Here is a 23,138-nt window from a genome sequence, read left to right as displayed (position 1 = left end):
CATACCCCTTGCAAAAAATTATACAGTTGTACTTCAGTATTTTAAACAGGCTAGGTTAAACTAATATATTATATAACCTCAGTAATTAAATTTACAGCAATGAAATGTTAATTTTTATTACAATGCACTTAATTTAATTGAAGTTCATTCATTTTTTTCATGTTGATTAAAAAAAATTCTACTGACATGTCTGACATGATTTCAACAATTACAAATATTAAAATATAAATATTACTTCTACATCACAATTCTTGAGTTTATTTGAAGCTCGTTGGGCATTGAATGGGTGCGTAGGGTGCTAGGCAACATGTCAAACGGGTCCGTTTATGTTGCATGGTTTATGGAAGCAAGTAGGTTTCTGAGGTGAGAGACCCAGGCGCTCAGCGCTCATTAACCCCAGCGAGAGCAGCCTCAACTCGGCTCGTCCTTCTGACGACCGCCGCTGCCTGGCAGAAGCCCCTCCTACGATGCAAATTCTTGTCTGTTGTGTAGTGAATGAAGCGAATGGAGTCAAAATGTTCACGCGTCCATGTTCGCGCGAATAGCGCTATTTATTCGCGTCACTCGCGTCTGATGAACGCAGCATAACTGTTATGTGTGGTAAACCGGAACTGAGATACCGTCAACCGGAAGTATCGAGTGTCATGGCGTCGCCCACTAAGACTCGCAGGAAAGTTGTGGATATTAAAGAAAATTATTTAAAAACTGAGAATGAACCCATTTGCGTTTTAAATTCTTCCTGGGAAAAGAAAGCATCGCTAAAACTTCTGAAAGTGACCAGCAGTGTTTTAGCAAACATTTATGTCACAAATCGTTCACCTTTCGCTGCGTGTGTGCGTGTGTGTGTGTGTGTGTGTGTGTGTCAGACAGAGCGAGACTGCAAATTATTGCATTTCATATAGGCCTGTCGCGATAGTCGATAAACCAATTAATTGCACGATAAAAAAAATGAGCTCTATAATTTTTCCGGCCGCGATAATTGCCATTTGTATGCTTTTTTGTTTTCCTCGTCTCTCTCGTTGACTGCGCGCGCCTCGTCCGTTTGGGGAGGTGTTTATCCTCGACGCGCAGACCGGGTGCGGCGTGATGAGACGTCATTCTCGGCCAGCAGATTCGTCTGGAACTCGTGGCTCTTCGGTTGCGGAGCCACACGCAAAGTTACGAAATTTGACGTGCACAACGCCAAGCGAAATGGGGTCTCGCGCACTCCACGTCGACGTCATTTTTGCAGCGCGCTCGAGCGGACGCGTCGTGGATAAACGAGGCTTAAAGCTACACTAAAGTTTGATAAACATAAGTTAATTCTTCAGTTCAATCTTTGTGTGCTAAAACGGCACAAGTTCCTGTAGAGATAGCAATACACATTCTCCTTTTTTTGCCAAACAAATGAAAAGCATGTCATCAGTGTCTTCTCTCTCTTGCTGTATCAAAATATCACTTTCCTCAGAGATGGTCAATGAGCATGATTAGGCTATGATATAACAATTTTTGAAAATTGTGGATAATTAATATATCATATGCTGAAGTAGGCCTACATTTCTGGATTAAAAGAAAAAAAACAAGAACCGTACTGAACAGAAAACCCGTGATCCTAAAACCGTGATGTGAACAAAACCGTGGGTTTTCTGAACCGCTGCCCCTAATATGCTCCTAAAACACAATTATCCGTTGCAGTTTTCATCCATTTTATTTATTGTTTTTGGTACTTATTTAAATGCATTTTTTTTCAACAGACTGAGAGTCCAGAGAGACCTAAAACGTACACTTTTCACAATGTTGAAGTAGCCTATTAAAATCATTTAGATATTGCGCGCCGCTGCTATATGCATATTGTTTTATACAGTGCCTTGCGAAAATATTCGGCCCCCTTGAACTTTGCGACCTTTTGCCACATTTCAGGCTTCAAACATAATGATATGAAACTGTAATTTTTTGTGGAGAATCAACAACAAGTGGGACACAATCATGAAGTGGAACGAAACTTATTGGATATTTTAAACTTTTTTAACAAATCAAAAACTGAAAAATTGGGCGCGCAAAATGATTCGGCCCCCTTAAGTTAACCCTTTGTAGCGCCACCTTTTGCTGCGATTACAGCTGTGAGTCTCTTGGGGTGTGTCTATCAGTTTTGCTCATCGAGAGACTGAAATGTTTGCCCGTTCCTCCTGCAGAACAGCTGGAGCTCAGTGAGGTTGGATGGAGAGCGTTTGTGAACAGCAGTTTTCAGTTCTTTCCACAGATTCTCGATTGGATTCAGGTCTGGACTTTGACTTGGCCATTCTAACACCTGGATATGTTTATTTTTGAACCATCCCATTGTAGATTTTGCTTTATGTTTTGGATCATTGTCTTGTTGGAAGACAAATCTCCGTCCCAGTCTCAGGTCTTTTGCAGACTCCATCAGGTCTTCTTCCAGAATGGTCCTGTATTTGGCTCCATCCATCTTCCCATCAATGTTAACCATCTTCCCTGTCCCTGCTGAAGAAAAGCAGGCCCACACCATGATGCTGCCACCACCATGTTGGACAGTGGGGATCAGGGTGTGTTCAGGGTGAGGAGCTGTGTTGCTTTTACGCCAAACATAACGTTTTGCATTGTTGCCAAAAAGTTCAATTTTGGTTTCATCTGACCAGAGCACCTTCTTCCACATGTTTGGTGTGTCTCCCAGGTGGCTTGTGGCAAACTTTAAACAACACTTTTTATGGATATCTTTAAGAAATGGCTTTCTTCTTGCCACTCTTCCAGAAAGGCCAGATTTGTGCAGTATACGACTGATTGTTGTCCTATGGACAGAGTCTCCCACCTCAGCTGTAGATCTCTGCAGGTCCTCCAGAGGGATCATGGGCCTCTTGGCTGAATCTCTGATCAGTCTTCTCCTCATATGCGCTGAAAGTTTAGAGGGACGGCCAGGTCTTGGTAGATTTGCAGTGGTCTGATCCTCCTTCCATTTCAATATTATCACTTGCACAGCGGTCCTTGGGATGTTTAAAGCTTGGGAAATCTTTTTGTATCCAAATCCGGCTTTAAACTTCTCCACAACTGCCTGGTGTGTTCCTTGATCTTCATGATGCTCTCTGCGCTTTAAACGCACCTCTGAGACTATCACAGTGCGGGTGCATTTATACGGAGACTTGATTACACACAGGTGGATTCTCTTTATCATCATTAGTCGTTTAGGTCAACATTGGATCATTCAGAGATCCTCACTGAACTTCTGGAGAGAGTTTGCTGCACTGAAAGTAAAGGGCCTGAATCATTTTGCACGCCCAATTTTTCAGTTTTTGATTTGTTGAAAAAGTTTGAAATATCCAATAAATTTCGTTCCACTTCATGATTGTGTCCCACTTGTTGTTGATTCTTCACAAAGATATATCTTTATGTTTGAAGCCTGAAATGTGGCAAAAGGTCGCAAAGTTCAAGGGGGCCAAATATTTTTGCAAGGCAGTGTATGTACATTTGCGATATATCGATAATTTCGATATATTGCACAGCCCTACTTCTTATTTAGTAATTTTGTCTAGTTTCTAGTCTAAATATCTAACAATGATATTTAACAAAGATAAATATCTAACAAAGATGCCTTTACTATAAGTAAAACGACATATGATATTTCTTCTTGTTTTGTTAAAAATAAAATCTCAATAAAGACACAAAAAGAAATCCCACACACTATCAATATTAGCAATAATCAGAAACTTTTTATTAGCAACGTTTCGGTCTCATGACCTTCAAATAAAAAATAATGATATTAACCTTAATAAATAAAATCAAAATGAAGTGAGTTTTTGCTTAACCCTTAAATACCACGACCCGAGACGTCATTCACTACCCTCCTCCTTAATCATTTTTTTAAATTTAGACGTCAACCTTATTAGTGTTCCTCAATCAATCAATTTTAAACAATATAACAAGAAAAAAATGATATAATTATAATTGAATGCCTGTTTTTCCACTAGTTTGTCAAAATTGTATAGGGTCGCTAACGACACGAGGTGTGTAAGATTGTACGTATATATTTTTTGCACAATTATTTAAGGAATTGAGGAATCTATAATGACAACATAGGGCCCAATTCACCTTTTTTTCACCAGGTGGCAAAGTCTGATGCAATAATGAAGTGACGTTTCACTTATAGTTACCTCAGACAGAAAACGAAACATTAATAATTATAATCTGCAAAACTGGAAATGGGTCAGTGATTTACTGCCGAGAGCAAGTACTAAACACAATCAAATATAAGTGTCACTGTCACTTGATGATAGATCTGGTCTAGAAACTCAGTGATCAAAGTATTGATTTTGAAGAAGTTCATGGCGAATATGAGCAGATGCTGAATGTAAATGAGCTCTGATGAGGACATATGATGATGGGATAAAACATCTGCTCAAACTAAACCCTTCCAAGCTCCAAAAGGTAACGAAATAGGGTTTATTTTATTCTTCTGTAATTGTTACTCTAACATCAGTTTTATATATCATCGGGACAGCTAGAGATCTATCCATGTTAAATATAGATCCGGGTCACGAACGACCCGAATATGTAAGAATGTTTGGTGAGACTGTCATGCATTTAAGGGTTAAAACAGGCAAAATGATCTGCCAATGGGGTGAGAAAAATAGTCTTGTTTCTGATTGAAATAGTGTTTCTTGTGTCCGTCCCAAACAGAAATAAGATTATTTTTCTCACCCCATTGGCAGATCATTTTGCCTGTTTTAAACAAAAACTCACTAAATTTTGATTTTATTTTTAAGAAAACAAGGAAAAATATCTTGCGTCATTTTTCTTGTATAGTAAATGCGTCTTGATTTAAGAATTTGTAGATATTTAGACTAGAAAAATGAATGCAAAATTTGGGATGTTGCATAAAAAACACTGGATGAAAATGTATAAAAAACATGCATTCATTTGAGGAGGATCTTTTTTTTATTTGATAGGAATACATGCATAAACTTGTGACGATGTCATAAAATAAATAAAGTGCAAGGACTTGTTCATTTATCAGTCATCATTCATTTGTATAAACAGGCATCGTTCCCTATTGCCGAATTAAGATGGCGGCGTCTTATGTCCAGCCTCTTTACCTTTATCTGGAGGACGTGCGTCACTGACAAAAAGGGTAGATGGTGGCAAGATGGCGGCGGCTGTCGAGTGTCATTGGAAACGCTCGCGAAACTCCCCTTAAAGACTCCCGCGGCGATTTGTTGCTTTATCCGCGGGTTGAAGTACTCGTCGGCGTGTTCTATGGAGAGCGCTTTCCGGAGCATGAAGAGAAAGGATCCTCGTCATTGAGTTACTAGCGGCTCGTCGTTGAGACGCTGCAGGGAGAACGCTATGAGAGGATTGGTCTGAAAACCCGAAATGAATGAACGGAGTGGGAGTTTGCAGCCTCGTATTAATGCCTAAGGAAAGGTGTACAAAGCCATGAGGAGTCGTGAGTAAAATCCAGCCTGCCGTGGATGACTGTTTGACTTTGACTTGACTGTTTTTAAGGGGAATAATTTATTTATTTCCTCTTATTATACTTTTTGACTATTTGAACTATTTTTGTTGCTGATTATTTATCGTTTGTATTTTGGATTGTTTTTTTTTGATGCCTTTTGGACTGAACTAGTTTTGTTTATTTATTTTTATTAAGCCTATTTTTTGGCTGGACAATTGGAACTGATATTTTTGTTTTTTTCTCAAAATTCTTTGGTTCTCTACTTATGTAAATGTTGGGACTTTTGATAAATGCACATGGTTGAATATATATCAAAAAGAAATTCTACATGTGTTGTGTTGAATGAGTTTTGCTTAAAGAGGGTTTATTATGGGTTTTATTACCTGCATCGCTGATATCAATTCCTTATCTCACTTATAAAGGTTTTGTGTAAGACCATTGACAAAACAGACTATACAGGACCTTTGTACGTTTTTTTCCTTAAAGTTTAAAGTAATGACAGAAACCCTGTCTGGCACCCCAGCAAATAAAAAAAACCCAAAACAAAGAAGTGAGAAAGCGTTACATAAAAAATGGCACCCCAGATGGGACCCAAATATTAAAGCTTGTGAGAAGGAAATTGTACTCAAATAAAATCACTCTTCATCATTCAAACCGACTAAAACCCAACACTTAATATGGCTGCATCTTCAAGCAAGTCTTGTCATGGAATAGAGGGAGATCAAAACCAAATTCCAAACCAGGACTTTACAGAGGATCTTATGGACATAATGTCTTTGAATCAGGATGGTTTTCAATCCCTTTTTCCTAGTGCATTGGAAGGATTTCCAGCTCTTCCATCTCAACATACTCTGCTGGATATGGACTTAACAGGAAGTTTTGATCTCCGGCCCCCTTTATCATCGTCATCTCAGCCATCCTTAGGAGCAACTGGATTCATGGACACTCTGACACTTCAGCAATTGAGTGAAACGACCAGAACCCAATGCCAGAATCTAAAAGACACATTTTTCACTGAAATTGGAGAGTTGAAAGATGCTGTAAACACTTTGACTTTGAATGGGGATTCTGCATCTGGGAAACAAACAACAGAAATAAAACAGCTTATGAGTAATCAGTTTGAGCACTTCAGAAAAGAGTTTAATAACATGCTGCATTGGCGACTAAAGAATCATCATGCAGAGGTATTAAAGGATTTCAATGGTGTCATGGAACCAATGGCTACATCTCTGGATCTCATTCAAAAGGCCACTGATCAATGTACTCAACAAATGAAAACCTTCATTGCTCATACAAGCTCCAATAGTAATTTACAGGATGAACTCCATCAGTGCACACAGCATTTGCATCAATTAGCTATGGACATTGAGGTTCTCAAGTCATCACAGCAGATTTACAGGAAAGCAAATGCTTCTGTGCAAACAATAAAGTCACCATCCCCTTCTCCTGTGGTGGAAACTCCAGTGGTGAATACCAGATTACAGCGACTCCATTCTACATTTCAGAATGGACTTGGTGATTCTGAGCTTAATCCCACCAATGAATCAGTAACCACCGTTGAAGGTAGAGGACGTTTTGGGGGGAAACAGCCTATTAAAATCCAATTTCCTTGCTTTGGTAGACTAGAAGACTGTGATGATCCATTGATCTTCCTGGAGAAATGTTATGATTTCATGGCTCTTCATCCTCTTTCAGATGAAGAATTAATAGCCACACTCAGGAATGTGCTTCATGGAACAGCTAGAGACTGGTGGGATGTTGCTCGACTTGAAACCACCACTTGGCAGGAGTTTGAGTCTAAGTTTCTTGGTGCTTTCTTGTCGGAAGACTACGAGGATGAGTTAGCAGAGAGAGTAAGAACACGTGTACAGCAGGAAGGTGAAAGCATAAGAGATTTCGCTTATATGTACCGTGCCCTGTGTAAACGCTGGAAGCCACACATTGCAGAGGATGAAGTCATTAAGCTGATCTTGAAGAACATCAATCCTCAGATGGCAAGTCAACTTCGAAGTAATGGAGTTACTTCTGTTGACAGTTTAGTCCGTCTTGGGCAACAGCTGGAAAAAGACAAGGAAAACCAGCTACAATATGAACATCTGAAAAAGCCTTGGAAACTCAGAGTAACTAGCCCTGCTTCGAATCAGTTGAATAATCCAGTAACTTCTCCAGTACCACAGGACTCCTCTAAAGCACTCTTCTGTTGGCGGTGTAAGGGCCCTCACTCTCCATCTTCTTGTCCTCAGGGTGGTTCTGGTAAGAACAAAAATTATAAAGGCCAGCAAAGTTCAAATCCTGTTAAAAGTAACCATAGTAATCATCCTACTGCTAGCACTGTTACTCATATGGAGTCTGTATACTCACCTACGCATCCTTTTTCTTCATCTCTACCACAGCAATTGATTGTGCCTGTAGGCATTGACTCTTGGCAAGGCCAGGCTTTGGTGGACACAGGATCTTCATATACACTGCTTAATGAGAAATTGTGGTTAACCATGGGTTATCAAACTCAACAGCTCAAACCCTGGACTGAAGGTCCCATTTATCTGGCTGATGGAGGAGCCCGGCAACCTTTAGGATGGGGTGAAGTACAACTCGCAGTGCAAACATTAACAGTCACCTTACCTGTGGTGGTCCTTGCCCCACAGATGCTTGCTTTTTCTGTTGTGCTGGGTTTAGACTATCTCTTCTTCAGTGGGCTACAAATGGACATCCGGAACAATGTCTACTGGTTTCAGCCTGAGCAAAAATATTATTTTTTGAAAAATGATGCTCACTTTCATGACTGGCATAATTCTTCACCCCTTGCTCTCTTTTCTGCTCTTCCCCCTGGTACAACAAAGGAAGAACCAAACCATCTGTATGTGGCATGCCAAAACACCTGCCTAGGTGAAAGAGGAAAGGATCATTTTCTAACACAACTCCAACAGAACTCTGATGTCTGCACAGATGTTTTGGGTAAAACAAGTGTTTTGACACACCAAGTTTATGTTACACAAGATGTTCCTATAAAACAAAAGCCTTATCGTGTTTCTCCTACTAAACAGAAAGTTATCAAACAGCTTATTGATGAGATGTTAGCTGCTGATGTCATCGAGCCTTCCTCATCAGCATGGGCTTCCCCCGTTGTACTGATTCCCAAGAAAACTGGCGGCTACCGTTTCTGTGTTGACTATCGGAAGGTAAATTCAGTTTCTCAGTCAGATGCCTATCCACTGCCTACCATCCAAGAAATTCTCGAGTCCTTGAGTGGTGCTGTTGTTTTTTCCACCTTGGACCTTAACAGTGGATATTGGCAGGTTAGAATGGAAGAGGACAGTCAAGATAAAACTGCTTTCATCTGCAGTCAGGGGCTATTCCATTTTAAGGTCATGGCCTTTGGCCTAAAAAATGCACCAGCGACTTTCCAAAGGTTAATGGAAAGAGTCCTGGGAGAGCTACAGGGTAAGATTTGTCTCGTCTATTTGGATGATATAATAATTTACTCTCCATCAGTGGAACAGCACTTCCAGGACATCCAGGCTGTTTTGGATAAATTGAAAGAGGCCCACCTGACTGTTAATATGAAGAAAACACATTTCTTCCGTACTTCTCTGAAGTTTCTTGGCCACATCGTTACTGCTACAGGAATCAAGGCAGATCCAGAAAAAACCAGAGCAGTTCAAGAATTCCCTGTACCAAAGAACATAAAGGAAGTCCAGAGATTTTTAGGCATGGCTGGTTGGTATCATAGGTTTGTACCACACTTTTCTCAAGTGGCCGAACCTCTAAATGCCTTAAAAAGGAAAGGTGCTAAATTCCTTTGGTCTTCGCAATGTCAAACTTCCTTCCAAGCTCTAAAACAGCTCCTTGTGTCTCCACCTGTGTTGGGCCATCCTAATCTAAATCTGCCATTTGTCGTCTACACTGATGCAAGTGAGGTCGGTTTAGGAGCTGTTCTTGTGCAACAAACGGGACTTGGCACTGAAGAAGTCTTGGTCTTGCCCAGTCGTACCTTAAATCCGGCCGAAAGAAATTATACGACTACCGAGCAAGAATGTTTGGCAGTCGTGTGGGCCCTCGAGAGATGGAGGTACTACTTGGAAGGAAAATTCTTCACTGTCGTCACTGATCACTCTTCCTTGATGTGGGTCTTCAAAACACAGAAACCTAACACTCGTCTAATTCGGTGGGCACTTCGACTCCAGGAATTCAATTTTACAGTGGAGTACAGGAAGGGGAAGTATAATACGGTTCCTGATGCTTTGTCCCGGGCACCTGTGGACATTAATGAGCTGGGCCTTCTGACTTGTTCCACTGCTCTATCTCAGACCTCAAAGGTGGAATCTGAGAAAACAGAAGATCTGCCAATTACTGATCATGACATCTGGGAAGCTCAGCAGACAGATACAGATATTCACCATCTGTACGAACAAATAGTAGAATCCGGAGAAATCACTGTTAATTCTTCTACAAAATTCTCCATATTGGAGGACAAAGTCTACAGAGTTGTCCAGTTTCCACACAAAATCGTGTACCAAGTATACTTACCAAAAGTTCTCCGATCTCAACTACTTCGATCCCTTCATGAAGACCCTTTGGCTGGTCATCTTGGAAGATTTAAAACCTTCAAGAGACTGCAAGCTCTGGTGTACTGGCCTAACTTGAACCAAGATGTTAAAGAGTTTGTACAAAACTGCCCGATTTGTCAGCGTTACAAGCCTGAATGCCGTCGACTTCCTGGCGCACTGCAACAAACCATTGTACAACGTCCATGGGAAATGCTGGGAGTGGATTTGATGGGTCCATTTCCCAGGAGCTCATCTGGGAATGTTTTTCTGATAGTTTTTGTGGACTACTATTCTCGTTGGGTAGAGCTTTTTAGCCTACGCAAAGCCACAGCTGAGTCTGTCTCCCAGATCCTCATCAGAGAAATGCTTACCCGATGGGGTGTCCCAGATTACATCTTGTCTGATCGAGGGTCACAGTTCGTCTCCTCCGTCTTCCAGGAACTCTGTAAAAATTGGAACATCGGACATAAAATGACAACTGCGTATCATCCACAGACAAATTTAACTGAACGGATAAACCGCACACTTAAAACAATGGTGGCGTCGTATGTCAGTGACAATCATAAACATTGGGATAAGTTCTTACCCGAGTTCAGGTTTGCTCTTAATTCTGCCATCCTTGAGTCCACAGGAGTAACGCCAGCAGAGCTAAATCTCCATCGCTCCCTCAGAGGGCCTATGGATGTGCTATTGCAACCACGAAATGTTTCTCCTGATGAGTCTTGTTATAACAAACTGACAGAATTAAATCAAATGAAGGCATATGTTGAGAAGAGACTGCATACTGCTCGTCAACGTCAAAAACGCAACTATGATAAAAATCGGAGAGAAGTTGTGTTCGAGGAGAAGGACAGAGTTTGGATGCGTACTCACCCTTATTCTAAGGCAGAGAAGTTTTTTTCAGCAAAAATTGCTCCAAAATGGCAAGGGCCCTACAGGATAGTTCAGAAGTTGGGACCTCTGAACTATGAGATTGTCCTGGAAGACACTGGAAGAGACTTAAGAGTGGTACATGTCTGCAGGCTCAAACCCTGTTTCCCCTCTGCACAGGAACTTGACGAACAACAACAGCGTCGGTTATTAGAAATCTTTCATGAGGACAGTGATGAGGAAGAGTTTCATGGATTTACTGAGTAAAACTTAAAAAAAAAAGAAAAAAGAAAAACATCTGATTTTACGCCTTTCCCCTAATGGCTGGCTTTTCTTAAGGAGGGGGGAGTGTGACGATGTCATAAAATAAATAAAGTGCAAGGACTTGTTCATTTATCAGTCATCATTCATTTGTATAAACAGGCATCGTTCCCTATTGCCGAATTAAGATGGCGGCGTCTTATGTCCAGCCTCTTTACCTTTATCTGGAGGACGTGCGTCACTGACAAAAAGGGTAGATGGTGGCAAGATGGCGGCGGCTGTCGAGTGTCATTGGAAACGCTCGCGAAACTCCCCTTAAAGACTCCCGCGGCGATTTGTTGCTTTATCCGCGGGTTGAAGTACTCGTCGGCGTGTTCTATGGAGAGCGCTTTCCGGAGCATGAAGAGAAAGGATCCTCGTCATTGAGTTACTAGCGGCTCGTCGTTGAGACGCTGCAGGGAGAACGCTATGAGAGGATTGGTCTGAAAACCCGAAATGAATGAACGGAGTGGGAGTTTGCAGCCTCGTATTAATGCCTAAGGAAAGGTGTACAAAGCCATGAGGAGTCGTGAGTAAAATCCAGCCTGCCGTGGATGACTGTTTGACTTTGACTTGACTGTTTTTAAGGGGAATAATTTATTTATTTCCTCTTATTATACTTTTTGACTATTTGAACTATTTTTGTTGCTGATTATTTATCGTTTGTATTTTGGATTGTTTTTTTTTGATGCCTTTTGGACTGAACTAGTTTTGTTTATTTATTTTTATTAAGCCTATTTTTTGGCTGGACAATTGGAACTGATATTTTTGTTTTTTTCTCGAAATTCTTTGGTTCTCTACTTATGTAAATGTTGGGACTTTTGATAAATGCACATGGTTGAATATATATCAAAAAGAAATTCTACATGTGTTGTGTTGAATGAGTTTTGCTTAAAGAGGGTTTATTATGGGTTTTATTACCTGCATCGCTGATATCAATTCCTTATCTCACTTATAAAGGTTTTGTGTAAGACCATTGACAAAACAGACTATACAGGACCTTTGTACGTTTTTTTCCTTAAAGTTTAAAGTAATGACAGAAACCCTGTCTGGCACCCCAGCAAATAAAAAAAACCCAAAACAAAGAAGTGAGAAAGCGTTACAAACTACACTAAAAGTGTACAGTCCCTGACAAAAGTCTTGTCGCTTATCTATTTTCTAGAAATACCTGATATTAACCTGACTTTTAATTAATCAATTGGTGTTAGATATAGCTCATATGAAAAGCTAAAACCCTCCCAAATGATGTTTAATGCACTGAAATAAATAATTTTCACATAAAAAATATTTATCATTTAATCAAGACTGAAAGGTCAAATTTTGGCAAGACAAAAGTTTTGTCGCCTATACAGAAATTGAACAAATTTACTGCAAATACAAAAATATGTCAGCAAATTAAGTTGTGGTGCTGTGAGATCCAAATGTAATATCTTGTATGACTTCCATGAGCTTGAAGGACTGCATCCATGCGGTTTGGCAAGGATTCATACAATTTATTGATGAAGTCATCAGGAATAGCTAAGAAAGCAGTCTTGCATGCCTCCCAGCCCAGAGTTCATCAATATTCTTTGGTTTCGTCTTCCATGCGTCCTCTTTCATCCTACCCCACATATGCTCAATGATGTTCATGTCTGGTGACTGGGCTGGCCAATCCTGAAGCATCTTGATCTTCTTCGCCTTGAGGAACTTTGATGTGGAGATGGAAGTATGCGATGGAGCACCGTCCTGCTGCAGAATTTGGCCTCTTTTATGGTTGGGAATATAAGAGTTAGCTAAGATTTCTTGGTATTTTAGACCAGTGGTTCTCAAACCTGTCCTGGGGACCCCTCACCACTGCACATTTTGCATGTCTCCCTCATCAGACACCCAATTCAAATCTTAGAGTCTCTACTAATGGCCTGATGATTTGAATCAGGTGTGTTTGATGAGGGAGACATGCAAAATGTGTACTGGTTGGGGGTCCCCAGGACAGGTTTGAGAACCACTGTTTTAGACTATTGATGTTGCCTTCCACCCTGCAGATCTCTCGCACACCCCCATACTGGATGTAACCCCAGACCATGATTTTTCAGCCACCAAACTTCACTGTTTTCCGGGTGAATCTCGGATCCATTCTGGCTCCAGTAGGTTTTCTGCAATATTTGCGGCGACTGTGGTGTAATTCAAGAGAAGATTCATCTGAAAAATCCACCTTCTGCCACTTTTCCTGCGTCCATCCTTTTAGCAGGCTGTGGGCCTTGGCAAATGCCACACGGTTTTTCAATTGTCTTTTGTTTAGTGCTGGCTTCTGGGCACTGATTCGACCATGGAGGCCATTTCGAGACAGAATCCGACAAACTGTTCTGGTTGACACAGGGACTTCAGGTGACCAGATCTCGTGGAGCTCTGCTGCAGTGGAAAATGGGCTGGCCTTGGATTTTTGAGCCAACAAACGGTCCTCTCAAGCAGTTGTCTTGCGGGGTCTGCCTGACCTGGGCTTGTCAAAAACGTCTCCAGTCTCTTCAAATCTTTTTTTTTATCATCTGTACTTGACGCTGAGACACATTGAAGGTGTCTGCCACATCAGCAGGGGATCTGGTCTTCAGCCTCTTGATAATCAAAACTTTAGTCTCAGGGTGAATCTTAGGCATGTTTGCAGAGGTCTAGTTGCAGTTGATGTGAAGGTCTAGCGTACTGGGGTTCTTTTTATACACACTTGAGACCTAATTGATCCAATATTAGTCACAGGTGAAGCTCATATGACAAGGTGACGACACTTATGTCTTTGCAAAAATTGACTCAATGGGCTTTACCAAGCTGTGAATATTAGAATACTTTTTGAAAGTTTAGTTTTTCACTGAAACATTATCACAAAAGCTGGTGGGATTAAAATGAGCCATTTCTTGTAAAAAAAATCTTGATTAGAAATATATTTCAGTGGCACTTTAGGTCAATTTGTACACAAGCGACAAGACTTTTGTCAGGGACTGTAGTGTTCCTTTAAAAATCACAGCAGCATATTTTGTCTCAAAGGGGTTCGGCTGCCAGAAATGTTTGTGAATCCCTGCTGTAATACAATCATACCTAAATGAGTGTGTGTGTTTTGCGCAGTTGGGTGAACACTGCAAAGAGCTGAAGGACGTGCACTTCGGCCAGTGCTACAGCATCAGTGACGATGGGCTGGTCGCGCTGGCACAAGGATGCAACAAACTACAGAGAATCTACATGCAGGAAAACAAACTGGTACGTGCTGTCGACACACACACACACACACACACTCGCGCTGTGCATTTGGGATCTGTCAGGTCGGGTGACTATTTCAATGACTAATGGCTTTGTGTTCTTGTTTTTGATCTCGGATATGGCACTTGTTGCCCAGTTGAGTAAAGCTGGAACAGAAGGAGATGCACTGTATTATATTTAAAAAGTTGCTTCAAAACTGGTGTAAATTGATAGCCTGCCGTGGTCATACTCAGCTCTAGTCAGAATATGAGTCTGATGCTCATTGGGCTGTTATTATGAGGTGTGTTTTAACACAACCAGGGAAGACATCGATTGGATAGACCTACAACCAATCAGAGCAGCGGAGCAACGCATTGTCAAACGTCAACAGAGCTCAACTGCACTGTGTTGCCAAGTCCGCGTTGTTTTCCGGGGGTTGTTTTCCATGTCCGCGTGTTTAAGCGACTATTATGTGATATATAGACCCATGAGTGGGAATTTTAGCAGCAACCTTGCCAAAATAACACACATTTTACCCCCCAAACGCCATTTTTCCCCCGGAGAACCCCCCGAGAAGCTATTAGGGCTAGTAGTTGGCGGGTTTTGTTGTAAAAAATTGGCAACCCTTTCTGCACGTGCGCTGAAATCAGGTTGGAATACACGATCTTTGCCAGTGTTGTAAAATAATTTAATGATACACAGAGTACTTACCCAACATGATCATCATTTCTGAGAGAAATAGTGAAGGTGATGCAGATACGAACAAGGTCTCCGTTTAGGATTCAAACAAATATAATCTAAGCCCCTTTGATGACGAGATGATTACGTTACTGTTGATCATCTGTCCGTCATCGGCTAAAGCCTGCCCTGATGATCTCATTGGTCAGTTTCTGTTGATCATCTGTCCGTCATCGGCTAAAGCCCGCCCTGATGATCTCATTGGTCAGTTTCTGTTGATCATCTGTCCGTCATCGTCTAAAGCCCGCCCTGATGATCTCATTGGTCAGTTTCTGTTGATCATCTGTCCGTCATTGGCTAAAGCCCGCCCTGATGATCTCATTGGTCAGTTACTGTTGATCATCTGTCCGTCATCGGCTAAAGCCCGCCCTGATGATCTCATTGGTCAGTTTCTGTTGATCATCTGTCCATCATCGGCTAAAGCCCGCCCTGATGATCTCATTGGTCAGTTTCTGTTGATCATCTGTCCATCATCGGCTAAAGCCCGCCCTGATGATCTCATTGGTCCGAACAGTTTCTGTTCGGAGATAATTACTCCTCTATGAAGCGAGGCCAGACCGAACTGCCCGACCTAAAGATTTTGTGGGCGGGGCTAAGTTCGGCTGGCATCCAGGCTAGTAAATTGAGTTAACAGGAGATAAATATGAATAAAACCAAGGAATCGATCATTAGTAGAATAAAACAGATGTAGTTAGAACCTTTGATAGACTGCAAAAAATGCGTTTCTTACTCAGTATTTTTGTCTTGTTTCTAGTCCAAACATCTAAAAATTCTTAAAACAAGAAGTATTTACTAGGCAAGCAAAAGTAATTTGTCTTGTTTTGGGAAAAATAACTCTAAATGAAGAGAGTTTTTGCTTAAAATAAGATAAATAATCTGCCAATGGGGCGAGAAAAATAATCTTGTTTTCTGTTTGAATTAAGATTATTTTTCTCACCCCATTGGCAGATTATTTATCTTATTTTAAGCAAAAACTCTTCATTTTGAGTTATTTTCCCCCAAAACAAGACAAAAATACTAAGTAAGAAAAGCAATTTTTTTGCAGTGTACTTTATGGATATCAAATAGAGATAAAAAATAAATTAGAAAATTGCAATGCAGAGTTTATATCATCTTAGGAGTCGATATATTTTAGAGATGGTTTATAAGAATCTTGTCGAGTGTGTTATATGTTTTAATATGACTGTGGTATAGACAATTGCCCGTTAAAGAAAAGCTAAAACTGTGCCGAGTAGTTAGTCGCAGTGCAATTGTAGCACAACCACAAATACAATTAAATTAAATGCATTTAACAAAAATCACAGGTTATTATTGAAGATTGTTCTTATCCCATCAAATTTCAGCTTTTACCATCAAAAAGATGTTTTAGGCAACCTCCAGCAAGGAAAAATTGTGATTTGTGTTACTTTTTTGTCTTTTTGTGTGATGATATTTTTTTTGTGGTGAAGCCAAAGACAAATTTCCAAGTGTGGACAATAAAGTGACTAGCTAACTTGTAACCTCTTCATGAAAGGGAAGTCACACTCGTCTTTTCTTCTCGTCTTTTCGTATATCGAGTGAATCGCTTCTCAAAAAAGAGCAAATGTAGGGCGGAGCTTCATTGTGTCTGTGAGGAATTGATTGGATGTTCGTGGTTTGCTATTGGCTGATCTCCTGTGATTGACAGGTGGCCCCGCCCCTCATCATCAGAGAAGAGATGAAGTTATTCTGATTCAAGATTACCAAGAACATGAGTTTAAAACAATTATGATGATGGATTTATGCATAGTAAATACTATAATATTCCATAAAAAATAACAAGTTGTCAGCTTTGATTACATGAAGATACGTTACAAGCGTGCCGCACCCGCGTTGAAAACTGAAGCCGACGTGTCTCGATTGCGCCCCTCGGTCCCAGTATAGCTCATAAGCCCCGCCCCTCCATGTATTCTAATGGACGCGAGACAAACTAAACAATCAAATTACACTTTGGGAATTTTTCATTGTAGGCAGTTTTTACCACGCTGATTTCATTTCACGTGTTCGTTGTTAAATTAAGTTTAGTTTTAGTTCGTTATTTAATACTATAAAAATGGGGGGTGTGAATGTCCTTTTTAAAATAATGTATTAGACAATGGTTTTATTCAGAAAACACATTAATGGACATTTTCAATTGAAAGATTCTGTGTAATTGTTATAATTATTACTGTTGTTTTTATTGGTGTGTATATATATGCCCGATTTTGTATAAGTAGGGGTCTAACGATACACTTTTCACGGTTCGATATATATATATATATCACGATACTGAACTCACGATACGATATTTATCATGATATTTTAAGCCAACATAAAGAAGAGTTGTTTTTTTTGCCGTTGATTGCCATGAATATAGCCATTGTTGTTAATATGGAATTAAATTGTAAATAAAATAAAATAAAAATGTTTACATTTAATTTAAATATTTATAAGCTCTACTTTTTTAAACTCTTAATTTGTATTACAGTATGTAAGGATTATTAAATTCAATTTGATGGAATTTTACTATTAATAGAAATGTTTCTTTTATGTAGATGTAATGGCCAAATATATATTTGGATACCAAATATATTACTGCTTATATATATTATAATATAAATATATTACTGCCTTACTGCTTTATATATGGCTGAGAAATGCATCTGATCAGTGAATTGTTCACCCAGTGATTCGTTCGCTTTATAAGTGTTTAATTGGATGTTTGCATCTCATCTGTTCGTGCCGTTTCATTGGTCCAGTGCTGAAATAGTGAGAGAGGTTCGAGTCGAGTGTGTTTTACCCATAAGCCAGTGGACAATACAAAAGCAGATGTCCTCGAGTGTTTTCACACACATTCTCTCTCTTCTGGCACTCCTGCACGAAAGTGTTTGTGTGTTCATCGAGCTGTCTGAATCGAGCGACAGCATTCATTGTCTGTGCGTAAGGACTGGTATTATCCCATCAATCTTCTGATCATCTGTTTATATTCATCATATTCAACAAATCTGTAATCTTACTGAGTAAACCGCTCAATCCAGTCTTGGTTTTGCTGTATAATCATCTGAACGCACTAAAAAGCAAGATCAATCTTTTTTTACCACATTGTTGCAAATTGATTTTTCTTGTTTTATGCATAAACCTTAACGCAAATCTTAACATGCACAAATCTGCTTGTCAAGTAAGTGTTGAATTATTATTTATGTGTTGTTTTTAATGCAAAACAACACAACTGAATGTCTGTGTGCAGCCACCGGGTGTCAGTCTTGCATCTCTAATGAGAGATCACTGTGTGTTTTGTGCGATAAGTGCTTTCTAAAAGACTTTTGGAGATTGATTTTACCTTAACATGCATGAGGCTGAAATCATAACGGTAAGTTTGAGCTCAAATAACTCTTAAATGCCTAATAATAACGTTATCTCTAACACGGGGGTCAGATTTCTCATCAGGCTTTTCATATGTGACCCTCAAAACCAGTCATAAGGGTACATTTTTTGAAAATTGAGATTTATGCATCATCTTAAAGATGAATAAATAATCTTTCATTGATGTATGGTTTATTAGCACTATGCATGTGCCGGTATTAATTTTTCATGTTGTGATTAATTGCTGAATATCACGATATTGAAATAAGTTGCAAAAAAAAAGTTGTCAGTATAACAGGTTTAAGAACTCTTTTTGTAATAACAAAAATAACTCTGAATGTTTAAATGCAATAATACAATGCACCAAAAATATATAAAAGTAACATTTTCAAACAGACTAAAGTGCATTAGGCTATAAAGAACAACAGGTAACGCATTACAATAAGGTCTCGCTCTTTAATGCTTTAACTAAGATTGAGAAATAGCTAAATGCGTTACAGAAAGTATTATTTTTTGTTAATGTTAGTTAAGAAATACCTATTTATCTTCGGTCCATTAAATAAGTTATTTTGATTTTAGTAATGTTATAAGAAATTAACATTACTTAAAATAATTCATTATAAGTATTTGTCATTGTCAGTTTGGTAATAATGAATGAACACGTTAAATAATGAAGTCTTATGTCTCAAAGTTTTATGAATAATCAGAACATTTCTAATCATTACTGCATGTTGTAGTGCAGATTAAAATATAAAAATGTTTAAGTTTGAAAATAAATCGCCTATTAAGTCTTTAAGTATTAAGTATTTGGTGCTGTGATGAACAACATTGAGATTACGAAAATGAAAGGCTGTTTGGAGCATTTTAAAAACTTGACTAGCGCTGTTGCTTTGTTTCCGGGGTAAACGCTGCATTGGTAATAAATTAATATTTACAGTATTTTGAAGTGCCTACGATAACAATATTGTGCATATTTATTATTGTGATATATTACATTACCGAATATTGGCTCATGTCTAGTTAGGACAATATTTTAAAATCTGGAATTTGTGGATGCAAAAAAATCTAAATATTGAGAAAATCTCCTTTAAAATTGTCCAAATAAAGTCCTTCACAATGCATATTACTGCTAATAATACATTTCTGATATTTCTACGGTAGGGAATTTACAAAATATCTTCATTGAACATGATCTTAATATCCTAATGATTTTTGGCTTTAAAGTAAAATTTTCACTCTTGATTTGATATTTGAAGAAATAAATACAATCACAGTAGTTTTGATCATGCTGATTTGTCTGACTCTGTAGTGAGGTGTGTGTGTGTGTGTGTGTGTGATGCACGGTTCATGGTTATATCCACAGAGATAAGTCATTGTGTTTGTTTGATAAAGACTTTTTACGAGCCCTGTGGCTATTTTTTTCAGACCGAGTCATTGAAAAGATTAATTCAAAAGCTGACCGTCTGAATGAGTCAATTAGTTCAAAAGCTGATGATCTGAATGAGTGAGTTATTGAGTCAATTAGTTCAAAAGTTGACCGTCTGAATAAGTGAGTCATTGAGTCGATTAGTTCAAAAGCTGACTGTCTGAATGAGTGAGTCATTGAGTCAATTCATTCAAAAGCTGACTGTCTGAATGAGTCATTGAGTCAATTAGTTCAAACGCTGACTGTCTGAATGAGTGAGTCAATTTGTTCAAAATTGACCCTCTGAATGAATGAGTCATTGAGTCAATTTGTTCAAAATTGACCCTCTGAATGAGTGAGTCATTGAGTCAACTCGTTCAAAAGTTGACTGTCTGAATGAGTGAGTCATTGAGTCGATTAATGATAAAAAAAACTCCTCTACCATGGCAAGTTTCCTACATCTTCGCCGAAAAGCAGAGTCAAAATGTCTGTTTAGTTCCCGTCCTCTTCCAAATTAGCCAATAGTATTTCGGCACCAGTTGGCGGAAAACAAAGCGATTGAACTGCTTCAGAGATTCTACCTGACCTAAAAAGCCAAGTGGCTCCTCCCCCAGTTTCTGTTGAAGCCGATACTGAAGTGACTTCCAATTCCTCAGCTGGCCACTAGAGCGGCTCCAGAAGGAGCAGAATCTCATTGAGCCTCATGTTAAAATGGCCAACTTTACAGCAGAATAAAACATGTTTACAGTCTGGGACAAATTGTGGTTTTGGTCTATACGGCTAATGTTGGCCTTCATGACGATTATTTTATAACTCATTCGTTTATGTTATATAAAGCCTTACAGTTCTGCATAATTAAGGGCGTGGCCACTTTGAGTGACAGGTGGATAGCCGTTGTCTGCTGTTTGTTAGTCGTCACCTAAGCTCCGCCCACGTCCCGCCTTTTTGCCCATTTTCTGTTATCCGATGCGCGATGATAAGATGGCCTACTTTATGCTTCAGAATCCTATAGAGACGGAGCGACACGCGTCATAATCTGAAGCCACGCCCACCGGGAGGGAAAACAAACCAACCGTCTCCATTGACTTTCTGTTGCGAGAAGCGCCTCCTTGTCATTTTTTGACTTATAACAAAAAAACGAACAATGTCTAAAAGCTGATATGTGACAAGGTGTACAAAAAACAAGCTAAAAAACCCAAAACCCAGAAGTTTTTATAAGCAACTGACCCAAAAAAAACAGCATTTAAAGACATAAAAGTGCATACATGCGATAGAGACAGAGCACAACTAATCAGAGACAAGAAATATAACGTATAAAACTGACATTTGGATATTTGACTAAATGTTTACTGCACACGTAGACATACTGAGACATACTGAGAGTCAGGATCCCAAAACTGACCCGTTCTTCCTGCTGAAGCTTCACATCTTAGTGCCTGTGTCCACTTTTCTCTCCTTTAACGCTTGTTTTTTTGGGATCGACAGCTTATAAAAAATTAGTTGTGTTTTTTAGCTTGTGTGCTGCACACCTCGTCACATATCAGCTTTTGGACATTGTTCTGTTTCTTGTAATGAGTCCGAGATGACAAGGAGGCGCTTCACGCAAAACAAAGTCAATGGAGAGTGATGGATTGTTTTCTCCCTGGTGTGGGCGTGGCCTAAATACGCTCTGTCTCTATGGGAGACGTTACGGACATTACGTCCATATTTTTTTACAGTCTGTGTAAAAAGCGTGGGCATCTGTATAAAAAGCCTGCATCACTGTAATACTCAGTCGTGTGTCGCCTCTGAAATAATAGCCATGTTCTTCGTCCCCCATTGAGGCGGAAGCGAGGCACCGCTCCGTCTACCGTGACATCTGAAGCCTCTCTCTCCTGGCGGCTCAAATGTTTTCGGTGACAGATCGCACAATTGTGCAACTGGTTTACAATGAAAGCCCCTGGTTTGGTCCTCCTCCCCTCGGCCCGCTAATGGAGTAAAATGATCCCGCGTCTGTCTCTCCCAATCAATGATGAATAGCCTGATCCGCAGATGGGCCCGTTCGTCCCGCTGCTCAGCTCCTCCTCGCACAGATAATTGAATAATTAAAAAGCTGGAAGTCGTTTCCGTGCGGTCTCTTTCCCTCGGCCTCTTTCTTTAAAGATCTGACTCTTCTGGAAATGTTTAAGATTGTCTTTATTTGCTCACCCTCATGTCGTTTCAAACCCGTCTCACGGTCACGCCGGGATATTTGTGTTTTCTGTTGTGTGATGACACAATTTTGACACAAAATGCTCTTCTTACTTTGTAATTTTGTCTCGTTTCTTGTCTTAATATCTTACAATTCTTAAATCAAGACACATTTACTAGATAAGTAAAATGACATAAAATATTTTTTCTTGTTTTCTTAAAAATCTAATCAAAAAGAAGTGAGTTTTTGCTTAACAGGCAACATGATCTGCCAATGGGGTGAGAAAAATAATCTGGTTTCTGATTGAAATCTTGTTTCAGAGCTGAATATATAAGCGCCCATTTAAACGAGCTTGTCATTGTACAGTTCTGTTCTGTTTTTCATTAAGCATTTTTCATAATAGTATTGATGTTAATTTTAAACTCACCATTCAAGCAATTTGCTCCCAAATTGATACTCATTCTAAAGTGAAAGTATAATCCGTGCGGGAATTCATAACGGTGCGCATAATTACGGAGCCTCCATTCTTCGTGAAAGATAAAGATAGAAATGCGGACTGGGAAAAAAATGTACAAAAAGGATCTACGATCCGCCTAATCCTGGCCAAATCACAGAGATGTCGATTCGCACGGGACTACTATCACAGGACCTCGGTGTTCGGCCAGATATGGTAGGTAATTTGCGGAGGAATTTTTACTTCACAAATTACAGACATTAGCCCTATTCGCACGGGATTAAGATCACCGGCATTCTCTGCAATTATTACAAGTCACCAGAGGTCCGCAGATAAAACTAGTCCCGTGTGAATAGGGCTCATGTTGTCACATTTCAGGTCAGTTTGTGTAGCTCGCTGCCATCTAGCGGTGAACTTCGGAACAGCAGCATATACCGAAATGCGCAAAATCATGATATCGTACCGTTTGAAATAAAATATGTACCGGTATTTTTCCAGTACCGGTATACCGTGCATCACTATACTCAAGTGTAGGGATCTTGTTTTAAAGATATTGAGTCTTGTCATATTTTTTTATTTATTTAAAATTGTTTTTAAAATTAAATACAATTATTTATTATATATATATATATATATATATATATATATATATA

At 39.5% G+C, this 23,138-nt stretch overlaps 1 protein-coding gene across 1 annotated transcript in view; it reads left to right on the top strand.

Annotated features, from left to right (window-relative positions):
• Positions 1-23,138, top strand: part of fbxl17 (F-box and leucine-rich repeat protein 17) — a 354,283-nt gene that overhangs the window by 7,344 nt on the left and 323,801 nt on the right. Inside the window, exon 5 of the mRNA XM_067414572.1 lies at positions 14,248-14,379. Coding sequence (XP_067270673.1) covers positions 14,248-14,379 — 132 coding nt within the window. The remainder of the gene's footprint in view (positions 1-14,247; positions 14,380-23,138) is intronic.

This window comes from Pseudorasbora parva, chromosome 13 (genome assembly GCF_024679245.1).
Source record: "Pseudorasbora parva isolate DD20220531a chromosome 13, ASM2467924v1, whole genome shotgun sequence".
NCBI lineage: Eukaryota > Metazoa > Chordata > Actinopteri > Cypriniformes > Gobionidae > Pseudorasbora > Pseudorasbora parva.
The sequence above is the reverse complement of the archived record's forward strand: the minus strand, read 5'-3'. Positions and strand labels throughout refer to the sequence as shown.